We start from the raw sequence: 15,709 nt of genomic DNA, 5'->3' as shown, positions 1-15,709 counted from the left end.
CCTGTGAGCATTACAGTTGGACATTTTAACCATGACTCGAGCCTTTGTAATAAGATTTAACAATGGAAAAATTGCCGAAGTAATCTTTTGTAATACAACTTTGAACATTGGCCGGGACCACAAGTATCTATTATCCACACCATGTATATTTACAGTAAGCTGACGTGACTCTATACAAAGTGAAAATGAGTTATTTCCTTCAGCCATTGTTCAACTTCTCTTTGTATTTCCTGTAGTTCCAAAGCACTCTTTCCCTCTCTGACAATGAAGCAGATAGTAACCACTTGCTTAACTCTACTTCCCCCATACCCATAAACTGAGCAAGGTGACTGAACTGGACCTTCTTCTGCTTCTTTAATGAAGCTTCTTCTCTATTTCGAACATTTTGGGTTCCATTAGAATTTCTTTTCCCTAATTTGGGTCTGGATGGCTGTTCGGTGGTATCATTCTTGGGCATGCTCACATCTTTCCTGCTGTGGAGCCCGGGCCCGAAGTTGACAATGTCTTCATTACGATGAGCATAGACAATTCCTGTACAGCATAAAACGAATGTTAGAATTGTCTGAAAGGTAGAACATGGAAAGTCTAGACCCCCGTCAACAACCAATTTTAGAGTTATATGTCAAAGAAATTCAAGTGCATGTACCACACAGATTTTGAACTGAAAAGCACTAGTATGAGGGAACTATATATATTGAACGCAGTAGTACTAGAGAGAAAGAAAGAGATTCTTAAGGTTCTGCACCTAACAAATGGCCATAGGTGATCGTAGGCATTGGAGGAGGGAAATAAATCAAGGTGACACCAAACAAGGCGTCAAGGCGTCGCCTAGACAACTATGCAAATGGCATTCAATGTATATGACGGTCTTATATCACATATAGAAGAAATCATAATAGAAGAGGAAGCAAGAATAGACTAAAGCAATTAACTTACCTAAATCTTCAAGCATTGGTTTATCAGTTATAGCTGTGTCCAACTCATCAGATTCTCGGGATTTTGGGCCCGACAAAAATGTTTCACTTTCTTCCTTTGAAGAAACAAGATTTTTCCCAAGTTCAGATGGACCTGCCTTTCTATTTTGATGCCCATGTTCTTGTCCCCACTTCTCATGTGATTCAATGATCTCACTGGTAAAATGCTTATCAGACAGATCACGGAACAGATTGCTAATTCCAAAAAGCTCACCCTGAAATTCTTTGCAATCCTGAGAGGAAGCTACTAAAAGTGACCATTTGAAAAGGCGTCTTATTTCTTTTTACAATACAAGAATCAAGTGGATAAAAAAATATTGACCAAGAAAACACAGCTTTCATACCTGTACACCTTCAAAATACCGTTTTTCCATTTTTCCTGAAACAGCAATGTTTGATAGCTGCTGTTTGTATACCTGACGGGAATACACAAGTTCCTCAAGTGAGCCAGCTGCAAGAAGGCGAAAAACCACTACATGTCGTTTTTGCCCATAACGAAATGACCTGTCTTGTGCCTGTAAGTCCTGTGCTGGGTTCCAATTTGGATCAAATATTACAACACGATTTGCACTGACAAGATTCAGGCCCAACCCTCCAGCTCGAGTTGATATGAGGAACACCTGACAAAGGGAATAAATGCAACTACCAATTGAATACAGATATTCAATATGTAACATTCTACCATACAAGCTGATAAGTAACCTGTTTGCTTGGACTTGAGTTGAAGTCATCAACAAGTGACTGCCGTAAGCTGGATGGAGTTGAACCGTCGAGTCTGGAGAAGCAATAACCTTTGCGTATGAGAAACTTTTCCAGTATGTCCAACATCCTGCAAGAAAAGTTCAATTTCAAGTCCAGAGCATATAGGTACAAGGAAAGACTTGAGCAAAACTGCGTCTAAGGAAGCAAAGAGAAGAAAATTTAGGTGGAAATCCATCTGGAGAGAAAATACAGATTTAACTTTTCTATTTCCTGGGGCAGGGACTTTGAGAGAAGAAAATAAAGAAAAGAGGAGTCCAAACAAATTCCAACAGCTCTTGCCCAGCCAGGTTTTCCCCATTTCTCAAAACATTCTCTCCATGCAGATGGTCTTTCAATAACTCTTAATCTCAATATCATACCATATTTTTTGTCCTTCTCTTTGTGGACTTTTCATAGCCAAAATTTGAAGTTTCCAGAAAAATAGAGCCATAGAAGCATAATGATGAGTTGCCAGAAAAATGAAAATATTGTAAATTCTTGATAAATTTGTCCTACATCAACCCGATCTAGTTCTTGTAGAAGGAGCTATTTACTACTGATGCATAAGACAAATGAAACTAATACTTCCATTCACACTCAAATGCTGCCCTATTGCACCTGTTATATTGTCTTCTTTCCTCCAATTTCAAATGAATAAAAAGATGTGAATTAAGAAACCCAGGAACAACAAAATAATACCAAGACAAAGCACTAGAAATGGATTAACCATACAAGCATATAAGGAAACTAAAACTGAAAGATAACAGATGAATAAATCAAAAGGTATAACATCCTCTTAAATGGGTAAATGAAGTCCAACAATGGTTCTCCACCTGACAGAATAGCTGAACAGAAGAATTTTATCACCCTGTACAACCCATGATGACATAAACCGTTCCAAAGCTCGCATTTTTCCACAGTGTTCAACATCACTAAGGCCCATGAAGCTCTCATTCTGAGTATTTCCCCCAACCAAGTCAATATCAGCACCAAAGACAGCAGAGGCAAACTCCGCATCTTTCCTCTGTTTCTCTATATCATCCCTGGGATTAGGCTTAATCAGCTCCAGATGATTGCTTATCTGAGAGACACCTCCACAAATAAACAACCAACAAAAGAAAATTGAAAACTTAAAAAATAAATAATATAAATCAAAATTTACCTGCTGAAGCTTTACAAGGCAAGGAAGTACAAGGCAGAAGGGACATGAATCACATCCTTCAGGGTTGTCCCTATGAAGATAACGCCATATTATTCCATTTGGCACAATCCTGTTGCAGCACTCCACCTGAGTTAGAGGACTTCCACAGCTACAAGGTAGGTCTTTATTTATCAGACATTGGATATCTGGCGATTGTAACATCCCACTGTATACACGCTTCTGCAACTCACTCATTGCACAAAACACAACATTATCTTCTTTACCCCTCATTAGATGTCCAATAGTCTCCTCCTTGGTCCTTCTCAATAGATATGTATGCAAAACTTCCACTAGGTGCTGCTTACGCTCATCTGCTACTTGAACAAATCGTTCGGGAGCATTAGACCTCTGACCATGCTTGAGTGGTTCATCGTAGAACTCTCGAAAATGTTCCCGTGTCCCTAGGGAACCGGGTGCAACCCAATCAAAAAGATTAAACAGCTCCATAATTTTATTCTGCATTACTGTACCAGTAAGACCAAAGCGTTTCCTGGTTTTAATTTCTAAGCATGCAATATAAAGTTTTGATTTTTCATTTTTCAATCTGTGTGCCTCATCAACCACCACAATATCCCATTGAACCTCAGATAGGATTGTACCATGAATTCTAAATGAATCAAAACTGGTAATAAGTATCTGAACCACATGTGTTTCAAGTTTCTCCAAAGTAAGATCACGATTTGGTCCATGATAAACAGCAACACTAAAGGAACCCCATTTAGAAAATTCATCTTCCCAATTGTGAATAACAGAAGTAGGGCAAACGATCAACACAGGCCCTTTCTTTACCAACTGGTCCCCCTTCTGTAAATTAGAGTCATCCTCTTCCTCATCATTTCCAACCACAGCAGCCAGGAAAGCAATAGTTTGGATGGTCTTCCCTAGCCCCCTGTTCAACATAAAAAAGCAGAAATTTTATGACATGTATCAATGAAAATAATAAAAACATATGGATTGGCACAAATATTTTCATATAACATTTCCATATGGCATTATCTCTATCAACCCAAAATATGCCAAAAGGTCTGCATTTCCAAGCCATTAAGTAACATTAGAAAAGCTTCATAATTCTTAGAATTAACGCATGATGCATCTATTTACTTCTATAATACTCATTAAGAATTTGTAATTCATATATATTCATCCATTAATTTAAACATCAAACTGTGATCAACTTTACACATATATTAGAAAGAATATGCTGGCACTCGCAAGCCAGCATCATCAACATCATCCTTACTGGTGCTCTGACAAATAGGGGAACTTATTCCATCTTTGCTTCAGTTTTGACAGGGCTTGAAACAGAAACCACAACCAATTAAGGTTCATAAGGCAACCATCCTCACCTCTACGATGTGATCTGTTGGCAACGATAACAAAGTCTGGAGAGATGAAGTCCAAAAAAATATAAACTACTTTGTTTCTCCTATTTTAATAAATTATATAGAAAAATAATCATACATTTTCATAAATATGTCAAAAGTTTGTCTTAAATTAAAATATGTAAATCTATTTACCTTTCAAATTGATCGCTTACATAATTTTGTAAGGGGCAAGCAATGAAAGCATCAAGTATCTTCTGCTATATTTGTGTCGATGTATCATGAATTAGCACATGATATCCTAAGTACCTATTAAAATAGGTAGTAACATAAATAAGTTTAGCATGCAAACATGTCCGACCAAAACAATGCTATGCTTAAGGAAAATGTTAAGTAAGAAAAGGGGGAATATATTTGCTAAAGCAAGTATATAATCATTGAGGATAAGTCCTAGGGTAAAATGGAATCATGGTAAAGGATACGTAGAGTATCTGAATTTGAAGAGACAAGGTTTGTCTCATGACTATAATGCTGATGCTGATGCTGATGAAATGTCGAAAACAATAATTCAACAGAGAAAATCATATAATGGTAACTGGTTTTAATATCAGCTACATAATTCTCTTTGCAGACGAACAAAACTTGACTATAAATAGAACATTATAATATCAACCTGTAGTCCCACAGTCCAAGGCTTACAGCAGACAAATGTTTCAACCAATATTGCTTGGATTAGACAAAGTAGAGTTATTCATGAACTCATTGAACAAAAGCATATTGACATAAACTCTAAAATGACAGTAAGTAACTATAATTGGATATGGGTAATGTTTCAATGTTTTCTGTTTAGCAGAGGTAATCCAAATGTCATTAAAGGATACACAGTTTAACAGTCATTATATTATAGAACCTAACTGAATGTCTTTCCAATGACCAACCTTTCTCCTCCTTTTTTTTTTGGGGGGGGGGGGGGGTGGTAGGAAGCGATACTTTATTCAAGTTAACATTTACTGCAACTCTTTCACTCCTACCCTTTAAGGAACAAAATTATCAACCTATCCCAACCTTGAAGACCTACAAAGATGATTTGTACAAAAGTGTGATTTACCTACAACACTCTTAACTGAAACTAGCCAGCAGAACCCTCCAAAATTCAAGAGCAAATAAAATATTCCCAGGGTGACTAAATAACAATCATCTCCAGAAAAACCTAGGGATAAATTTCAAATGGGTTATCATTTTCACAAATAATCATGTTGAAATTGTCAATAAGAAGCAAGGTAAATTTAGATGGGACAAGTTAATACGGAATATATAAGATAAAGGTGGTCAAAACCTTACATGTCATCTCCAAGGATACCCCCATGGTTGTTCTTGTATAAACTGTATAAGAACCTCACTCCCTCTCTTTGATGTTCAAGAAGCCTACAATTGATAGAAGCAGGAACCTACAAGGAGAAAAAAGTATTTCTCATCAGTAAATTCATCAGATATCTTGTCACAATTTCCTCGCAGAAATTATTTTCTGAAGGAATTTTCTTATTGACATCCCTCAAGATGATGCCGATACATCACCAAATTAGGCTTATTTTGATGGGAATAAGTCTAGAGTTAGGTTATATATATGTTGGGCCTTTGATCCCATGGGTTTTCCATGTAATAGGTCACTTTTATGGGCCTAAAGTATCGGTAATTAGGTTGGATACGGGATTAGCTTCTATACTTAGTTTATTTTCATGTTTTAAATTGAACCGGTCCAAAACTGATTTGAACCAGTGGTTCAATTTAAGTGATTTTAATAGTTTTTGAGTCTATTTCAGTTTCCTAGTTAGTTTAGGTTACCTAATAGGTTAAGGATTACGTTAGACCTTTCCTTCTTAGTGTAGGAGTATATTTTTTAGTATTTTATACAAGGTTGTAAGGGGAGCAAGTATGATAAACAAATTTTGATATTAATAAAAAGCTTTTGCTGCTCTTCTTCTCCATTGAAGATTTTTGTCTTGTGTTTGATCAAGGTTGGTGGGATCGGTGTTTGATCCGATTAACACCTTGCGGTGGGAAGCCCGGGTGGTTCGTTGGTCGGATTGGTGTTTGATCCAATCAACGAAGCCCAGGTGGTTCTTTTGAAGCTCTACATTCAAGTTCTAGTTAAAGATTCAATTTTTATTCAAGTTTCTCAATCAAACAAGCTGCTGCGAAGGAAATTCTGCAACAACAGTGAGTTTGATTCATCCCAACCCTAACCTTTCTTCTAATCCTCTAAACCACTAAACCCTAACATTCCCCCTTTTTGTTTTCACTTTTCCCAATACCTAAATTTTGCCCAGACCAAACCAGCTAGCAAAATCCCTCCTCTCACCATAAGGAAAACTCGATCCAAGTTGCTCCCTCATCTGAACATCATCAACCCTAAAAATCCATCTTTTCCTCTTTTCAAAAATCCAAAACCCTAACCCTAACCTTGCTGCCCATTCAAGTTTATATACCTAACTCCATCAAAAGATCTCAAGACCTTCACTAATAGACTCCCCTACCTCAACTTGATATAACCCATACATCAAACCCTAACCCTAATTTCACCAAAAACCTATTTTTGACCTAGCCAATTCACCTGTTCGGCTGTTCATAACAGATCCTGGTTTACTGGCTCTTAGTTGGTCTCCTATCAATCTAGGACTACATTACAAGATGTCAATAATTTGTAACCTTACTTTTTTGCCCTTTTAGTATTTCACACAATTTTTTCAAAATGAGAGTAAATATTGTCATTTCACATATGTACTCCAAATATGTGCATGACAATGACACCTTTTGATAATGAAAATGATTTTTCAAATTATTTTTGAAAACCCTTTATTGCCCCTAACTTAAAAAATTTTTGAGAATAGACAAGGGGACGAAATTTTGCTGCTACCCGGGTTGCAGGAATGTTCCTGCTACCAGGTTCAAACCCAAAGAAACGGAATCTAAAAGGGTATTTTGGAAAATTCTAAAACCTAGGAGGGTATTTGCGAACCAAAGGGTAAGTGATTTATTCCATTTCTTTGGCTGCAAGCCCAGGTAGCAGGAACATTCCTACAACCCGAGTAGTAGCAAATTTTTTTCCTAGACAACGGCCAATTAAAAGAAGGTGTCAAGTTCTAAATAGTAAATATGCCTATGGAGGTGTCATTCAGACAATACCGTTTTTGAAACTGCCACCACAAAATTCACAATATTTCACCAGCCAAAAGGAATGAATCCAATATCGGATGATTGCATTAAAATGATATGGTACATCCGCAAACTAGAATAGTATGTTCTCCATGTAACAACTTGCAAGCTTGAAACCAGATACTCCAAAATAAGTAACATAAAAATATTTATCGGGTTCTCTACTGGAAACGTAGGAGTGGTTGTTCATAGAGTCTATGGAATCTGTTGCTAGATAATAACCCTAAAGTTTTCATACAATGAGTGATTGTTGCCAGATCCATTTCTCAGCCCCATGACGTCAGCTTTGTTGTGCTATTGATCATATATGTAGGGCACATATCCAGTTTAATAATTGGATCCTTTACTGTTGTTGACTTGAGCAGCTTCTGATTTTCTACCTGGTTCACATATACTTGAAAATGGTGCTCCATTTAATCTTGAGGTTCCTCCACTTTGTCTAAACTATTGTATTCCTCTTCATCCAAAATTCTGCGTTCGTACAGAATTATTAAAGATGGTATATCCTAAACTTCTTTGAATAAATCAAACTCAAAACCTTAAATTAAAGCATCAAATTCAGTAAGGTGCGGTCGTTCAATGTTAATGGAGACAAACAAAAATTGTCCATACATCTGGTTACAAATGTTGAATAAACCCTGATGAATTGGGGGCGTGTTAGTGAGTTACTGAATTCGACTAACCCAACTACCAGGGGAAAAAAAGAAGTTAAAACCGCACCCGATCTACTGGATTGCGAAAGGTTTTCTCCTCGAACAATGTAATTGCTAATGCATTAGCACAAGTTTAGAGATTTAATTTCGAAAGAACAAGGAAAACCGCACCCGAACTATTGGATTTTCGCCTGGAGAAGAGACGAGCATAGGTTCAAAGGGTCCTGTCGCACCAAATTGAAAGAGTGCAGACACAGATTCATCCCTACGGCGTTGGCAACGATGGGTGAAGCCTTCTTTCTCTTCCTCTTCTTCTTCCTCTTCATCATCACCAATATCATCTTCCTTTCCCCCATTGAACGCTACTTTTTCATCATTTGGTTGGGTTTGTGGGGTTTGATTTGACTGGAAAGGGGAAGGGTCTTCGAGGCGTTGGAGTTGCTGAGAGAGAGAGGACTTGGGAGGTTTCCTTGGAAATGTTGTTATTGGATCAGATTCTTGGGTAATTGAAGATTGTCTGTAAAAAGAGATGGAGGGGAAACTGTTGCAAGGCCTCAGAGTCTCTTTGAAGCTATTCAGTGACATTGAATCCTCTCGATTTTCAAAGCTTTTTTCAGTTCCAAACTTCCAAGTTCCAATCGTTCCTTGTTAAATCTTTGAAGAAATTACTCATATCTCCCTATTATATGTATTAATTACATAATGACCCTTTAATTTACAATAATTATACTATCTCCCCTAACTGTCAAGTGTCACTGTCAATCAATTCACTTGAAATTGTTGAAAATACAATGGAGATAATTAAAAATAAGGTAAAATTCAAGAGAGGTCCAAGTAATTTAATCAACTACAATAAGGATAATTGTAATTGTCATGAACTTAGGGGTGCAGACTGTAATTAAGATATAATACAGGGAATGTCAGAGTAATTTACTCTTCTATTTTTTTGACACATCAGATGATCCTTATTAGAATTATCCATTTCATTAACACGATGGATCAGTTGTGGGTTTTAGTAGGGAGGTTCATAGACGTTTCTTGATTTCGATCTCAAATTGACACCCTTTAATTATTCTATTTGAGTGGTATAGTGTTTCAAATCATAGACTCTCTTAGTTGAGAGGAGTGCTCACAAATCCCTACAATAATTATACTATCCACACCTAACTATCCACCCCTAACTGTCAAGTGTCACTGTCAATCAATTCACTTGTATTGTGGAAAATACAATGGAGATAATTAAAAATAAGGTAAAATTCAGGAGAGGTCCGAGTAATTTAATCAACCACAATAAGGATAACTGTAATTGTCATGAACTTCGGGGTGCAAACTGTAATTAAGATATAATACAGGAAATGTCAGAGTAATTTACTCTTCTATTTTTTTGACACATCAGATGATTCTAATTTCATTTTAATAATAATCGATTAGTAACACGATGGATCAGTTGCGGGTTTTAGTAGGTAGGTTCCTAGACGTTTCTTGATTTCGATCTCAAATTGACATCCTTTAATTATTCTATTTGAGTGGTATAGTGTTCCAAATTATGGACTCTGTTAGTTGACCAATAGTGCTCACAAAAGTTCGCTGTTTTGCTGATCAACTAATGGAATTTTTTATCTACAGTAAGACACCAAATTCATGATTGTGTCTCATCCAACTGCATAAATAGTCGTTGCTCCACCAACTCGTAAGCCCCTGCCCTAAATTTTATCAAATAAACAATAAAACATTTATTGGATTATAAGTTTGATATTAATATATTTTCTTTATACTATACAAAAGACATATGTTTTAGTCATATAGACATAATACTTTGGGCGTGGTGGGATCATGGAGCAACATCTTTTGGAGATTTGAATGGGATACAATTATGAGTCTAGTAACATTTCGGGTATTTTGTATGTAGGAAGTTTCATTTATGTGATGTATTACTCCGGACCACGAACTTTCTTAGTTGGTTGATAGAGCAATGAAATTCGGTCCTTATATTTTTATGAATAGGGGTACCGATTGATTCAACTGAGCTAGATACGCTTGAGTCATGATATTGAGTACAATCTTGGTGCTTGTTAGTCGCGTAGACTCCCGAGTCAACCAACTATGTTTTAAAATGAAACCTAGTTGACAAGTTTTGTGACAAAATCTATCAAATGGTTCAATTCAACTCACCCGACTCATGCACCATTCATTGAGTTGACTCATCCGAGTTAGACACACCTGAGAACATATGGACTTAACTGTTGAGTGCCTTTTGAGTTAAGTTGACTCTTGAATCAACAAGCTATTTTTTTAATTGAAACCCTAACTACCAACGAGATTTAAATATGATTTCTTTGACAAAACCCACCAAATGGCTCAGCAGTTCAATCTAAAGAACCCTAGCTTCTCTGATAAGGTTTCTCTTCTCTCCTTAGGGTGACAGCTCGAAAGTCCACATTAATGAACCATATCTGCTTCTCTTGTAAGGGTGAAGGGTCGATCAATATCATAGATTTAAAATTTAACAATCGTTCATTGCTCTGAACAATAAAATCCCATCGATTAGGCCAAAATCACTCTACTAACTTCCACTCTCGAAACTAGTAGATTTTTATAGATATTGTGGTATAGTTTGGGCAAGTTTCAGCCCATATTTATTAGCCCAAAATACTTTAATACGACCTAGCTCAATTGAATGTTATGGAGGGGCAGTTCATTGCAACCAAGTGGTCATGGGTTCGAGTCAAGAAACAGCCTCTCTGCGAAGCGGGGGTAAGGTTGCGTATATTATGACCTTAACGTAGCCAAGACACCAAGTGGTCGTGGGTTCGAGTCAGGAAATAGCCTCTCCGCAAAGCAGGGGTAAGATTGCATACATTATGACCTTCTCCTAAGCCCCATAGTGTCGGGCGGATGAGCAACTATTAACTATTCCCCATTAATGGTGAAGATGGTCTCATCTCACCACCACCACCCCCCCCCTTTTTTTAAACAAGTATTTTATGTGATATATATATGACCCTGCTTTTTATAAGGCGAATTTTTTCCTTACCCAGAGTTTGGGCCATTTAAATATGGGTTGGATGTTACCAGGTAAAAAATATTGGGCTCGTGATGGTGGGCAAAACCCTAGGCCCATGCACCCCATAGTTCTATGGACCCCACTTCTTTATCCTTGACGAAGTTGTATGTGCAGACAGGCCACGTCCTTAGCATCTCAGTAACATCTAGATAGCAGAGACATGGGAACGTAAAGATCCTTCAATTAAAAAAAAAACTTATGGAAAAAAGAACGCTAACCAGTCGTGTAGTTTCTGCGCCCAGACATAGGAATGTGCGGAAAGATTGTTCCCAGTGAAATTGATAATCCCATCTCATCCAATGCCTTTGTGCACACTCTCATTGGCCCCTGTATTGGTGCAGGGGAAACACGACCAGTTAGCATTCTCTTGCCCAAAACTTATATAGGATAGGACATAAGATCATATATTAGCTGCCCCTAAAAGCGTGTGGTGCCGACACATATACACATATATCCCATGGGCTAAGCCTAGGAACATTGTGTCTTTCTTAAAACTACGTTTGGTTAGATGGGAAATGCAAATATGATCTATTAGAAAAGTCGTTTTTGGCATTTGTTTGTACGAGAAACATAAATATATTCATGAGAAATAGAATAAATTGAGAATCAGAGGATTAGAGAATTATTCGAATTGTCAGTAATGACAGAGGTTTACTTTATTTTAATGAAATTACAACTTAACAAAATAGGTAAGTACGGTGTCTATGACTCAACGTCCCTATCTATAAAGACTAGTCATAGTTATCTTAATGCTCCCCCCTCTCAAGTTGGAAGTTGGTGCAAAGATATTATACATGCCCAATTTGAAAACAAGAGAATGAAATACCTTACAATTCAAACCCTTTGTAAACACATCAGTTAGTTGATTGGTAGAGCTGATAAATAGAACGAGCAATACTGATACCATTCATATTATCATAGTAAAGGTGCATAGGATCCTCAAAGTTTACACCTAGATCATACAAAAGGCCCTTAAGCCACATGAGCTCACAAATCCCCAGTGACATTGCATGATACTCGGCTTCAGCATTAGAGTGGGACACAACCGATTGTCTCCAAAGAAGGAACAATACCCAAAGGTGGATCTCTGATCATCAATAGAGCCACCCATATCAGCATCAATGAAGGCTTCTAACTTCAAATGCCCATTATTAGAAAAAAAATAAAATAAAGAAGACCTTTCCCAGGAACAAACTTTAAGTATCGTAATATACGGTATACAACATTAAATGTGATGTTCGGGGATCATGAAGGAATCGGCTAACAATGCCTACAACATAGGCAATGTCAGGTTGTGTATGAGATAAATATATCAATCGGCTGACAAGTCTTTGGTATTGTTCCTTGTCAACGGATTCACCAACAACACAACTGAGTTGATGGTTAACCTTAATGGGAGAATCTGTAAGCTTGCACCCAAGTAAACCAGTCTCAGTGAGAAAATCTAAGACATACTATCGTTAGGAAATAAAAATACCTTTGCTGGACCTGCCAACCTCAATCCCAAGAAAGTACTAGAGAGGCCCTAAATCTTTAGTTTCAAATTCATTTTCCAATAGTGCCTTTAGGTTGGAGATTTCCTCATCATTATTGTCGAAAATAACTATATCGTCAAAATAGATAATGAGAGCAGTAATTAGACTGTCCTTATGTTTGACGAACAATGCGTGATCAGTGGGACTCTGTCGGTACCCGAATTTTTACATAGCTTTCAAGAATCGATCAAACCATGTTCTAGGAGATTGTTTGAGGCCATATAAGGAATTTTATAATTTGCAGACACTACCGACAATAGATGATTATGCAAAACCAGGAGGTATGTCCATGTAGACTTCTTCAAGGTCCCCATTGAGGAATGCATTCTTAACGTCTAACTATTTAAGATTCCACCCAAGGTTAGCCGACTATCGATGTATTCCGTGTCATTATCACTATGAAGGACCCGAATAATGGCACTAAAATGGGTTTAGCCGCGCCGTAACTATTTTAAAATTTTAGCCACCACTACATGAAATTTACATGGACTACTTGCTATTGGAGTACAATGAATGAACCAAACAGAGTATTAGAATTCTAAATCAATATATAATGAATAATGATCAAGTAAATATCACCACGCTTATAGGAGGGGGGACTATATTTTGTTGATTCAATGCTACTGAATACACGAGAAAAGCAAGTAAGAAGAAAAAAAATGTAGACTCAATACTATCATGGAAGAGATTATTTTGCACATTGTACAAGGAAATCCCGGTTTGGATACAGTCTGTTTCGGTTTGGATTTTCAGATTGGGTCAAATTAAATTAATAATCCTATTTATGTATATACTTTCCTAAACTGAAATAGACACAACCAAAAAAAATTGGTAAACAATCTCCTACGTATTTAACTCTCCAATTAAAATAAAATAAAACTCAAAATATATAAATAACCCCCAATTAAAACAAAGTCCTTACCAATCCCCCTTAGACCAAAGTCTCGGTTTGGATCTGATTCATCTGAGTTTGGGTTTCCAAATTAGGTCAACTAGTCAAGCCATGCATATGCAACAACATCATTGAGACATAAATCCAGTGATTCATAGGTAAACATACTAACAAGGTAGTCTACAACATAAAAAAGGAAACTTGTGCCAATCTAAGGAAGATGAAATCTACTCCCACATTAAATAGTGGGAAGTGATTTTGGAAACTGGATAACCTAATGGGAAAAAGAACACTACTTGGTCTTATGGCTCCTGTGCCCAGACAGAGAACTATGCAACAATACTACCTTTCCCCTCCCCCATGAAATAAAAAATCTCAACCATGTTGATTCCAATGTGTGTGTTCTCATTGGCCCCGCACTGCTGCAGGTGCTACACGATCAGATAGCCATCTCTTGCCCCCTAATCTAATTTAGCAATTTGATCAATACTCAAACCGAGAAAGAAGTTGAGGGAAAGAGAAAGAGGCAAAATCGTAAATCCAAATGTACCAACACTAATCTAATCTAAAAGACGGTTTCCATTCTCTCAATGATTCATACTTCTTATCAAACTAAAGAGAATCTTCTTATTTTTCGAATAAGAATTTTCATATCAAAGAATAGACATATATTAAACTCCTAATCATAAATGAGTTCTATCAAAGCATTTCCTATAAATAATAGTGGTAACTTGCAACTCTTAAACGACAGGATTCTGAATTTAAAGAAACAGAGTTTTGAATTTGAAATCAAAACATGGCTATCGTTCCTAGATTTTTATTTCTTTTCTACTACTTCTTTATGTTGTTGAATTTGTTTCATTCTTCAGCTGCTCTCTCTCTCTAAATACTACTGCAGGTCCTGAAAGCATTGCCTTAGATTGTCAAAGTCGTGGACCTTATGTTGGTGTTTTGGATAGTCATGTCCAACAATGCATCTTCACTGGTTATCCTTGTGGCCAAAAAAGTTACAGAGTTTATGACCTTGATGCTCATAGGTTTTATGTCAGCATGAACATCACTTTTCATGAGACATATTTTCCCTTTCTTTCTAGAGAAGTTACAAAAGAACCCGGTTGGAACCCTCTACCACTTCCTATCATAGCAGATATTGACATACCCTCACCCCACCTATTGCCAAACCCACCACACTCATCCCTCACACCTTCTCCCACTGAGACATCGCCCTCTTCCCCTTCAGTAAACCCAACCTTATCCACACCGCCTTCACTTCAGTTATCCCCAGCGATCAATACAAACAAGTCATTCGTCGTCTTGGCTTGCTGACTACACATGTTCTCAAGTTCAATTATCTACTTCTCACTTGGCTTGTCATCCTCCTTTGTCAGTTGTTACCATAAACATCTCTTACCCCCTCTCACAGTTAATTTCTGACAAAAAAATTTTAACTTGTCATCGAGTTTTCCTTGCCTTCACCAGTATTAATCATGAACTTAAAACTTTCTCTTCTCATCTAGCATAAAAGATGTTGATTGGAAAGATGCTATGACAGTTGAAATACAAGCATTAGAGGCATATAACACATGGATCATCACTCCATACCCCATGGTAAGCATTCCATTGTTGTAAATGGGTCTGTAAAATCAAGTACACGTTGATGGAAGCATTGAGTGCTACAAAGCTCGACTCATTGCCAAAGGGTACACCCAGGTTGAAGGAAGTGGTTACAATGAGACATTCACACATGTGACCAAACTAGTAACCGTTTGTTCCTTGTTTGTCATCATTGCTGTAAAAAATTGACCATTATTCCAGCTCGATGTTCATGATGCCTTCCTACAAGGCAACCTAACAAAGGAGTTTTACATGCAACTTCCACTTGACTTCTCCTGTAAGGGAGGAGTATGGGGAACATCTTGTTTGCTGACTCACAAAGTCATTATACGGTTTGAAACAAGCCTCTCAAAATTAGTTTTTCAAGTTTTCCACTGCCCTCCTTCAAGCTAGCTTCCAACAATCTCAGGCAGACTACTCCTTGTTCACTCTAAAGCACAAGGACGGTTGACTATCATCCTTGTCTATGTCGATGACACAATCATCATTAGTAGTGATCC

The 15,709-nt window shown here is 37.2% G+C and overlaps 1 protein-coding gene across 2 annotated transcripts; it reads right to left on the bottom strand.

Moving 5' to 3' along the window:
• Positions 1 to 17: 17 nt before the first annotated feature.
• Positions 18 to 8,719, bottom strand: LOC122640723 (switch 2). 2 transcript variants are annotated; one of them, XM_043833967.1, is made up of 9 exons: positions 8,276 to 8,719; positions 5,580 to 5,686; positions 2,878 to 3,805; positions 2,549 to 2,796; positions 1,677 to 1,803; positions 1,319 to 1,594; positions 937 to 1,207; positions 165 to 531; positions 22 to 127 (listed from the first exon to the last, which is right to left on the bottom strand). In XM_043833967.1, the coding sequence occupies exons 1-8, from the start codon at positions 8,687 to 8,689 to the stop codon at positions 200 to 202; spliced, it is 2,703 nt and encodes a 900-aa protein (XP_043689902.1). In that variant the 5' UTR covers positions 8,690 to 8,719; the 3' UTR covers positions 22 to 127; positions 165 to 199. The 2 variants fall into 2 exon arrangements, with proteins under 2 accessions (XP_043689901.1, XP_043689902.1); XM_043833966.1 differs by having other exon boundaries at positions 18 to 531.
• Positions 8,720 to 15,709: the final 6,990 nt, after the last annotated feature.

This window comes from Telopea speciosissima, chromosome 9 (assembly GCF_018873765.1).
Source record: "Telopea speciosissima isolate NSW1024214 ecotype Mountain lineage chromosome 9, Tspe_v1, whole genome shotgun sequence".
Classification (NCBI taxonomy): Eukaryota; Viridiplantae; Streptophyta; class Magnoliopsida; order Proteales; family Proteaceae; genus Telopea; species Telopea speciosissima.
Note: the sequence above shows the minus strand (reverse complement) of the source record. Positions and strands in the feature narration are given on the sequence as shown.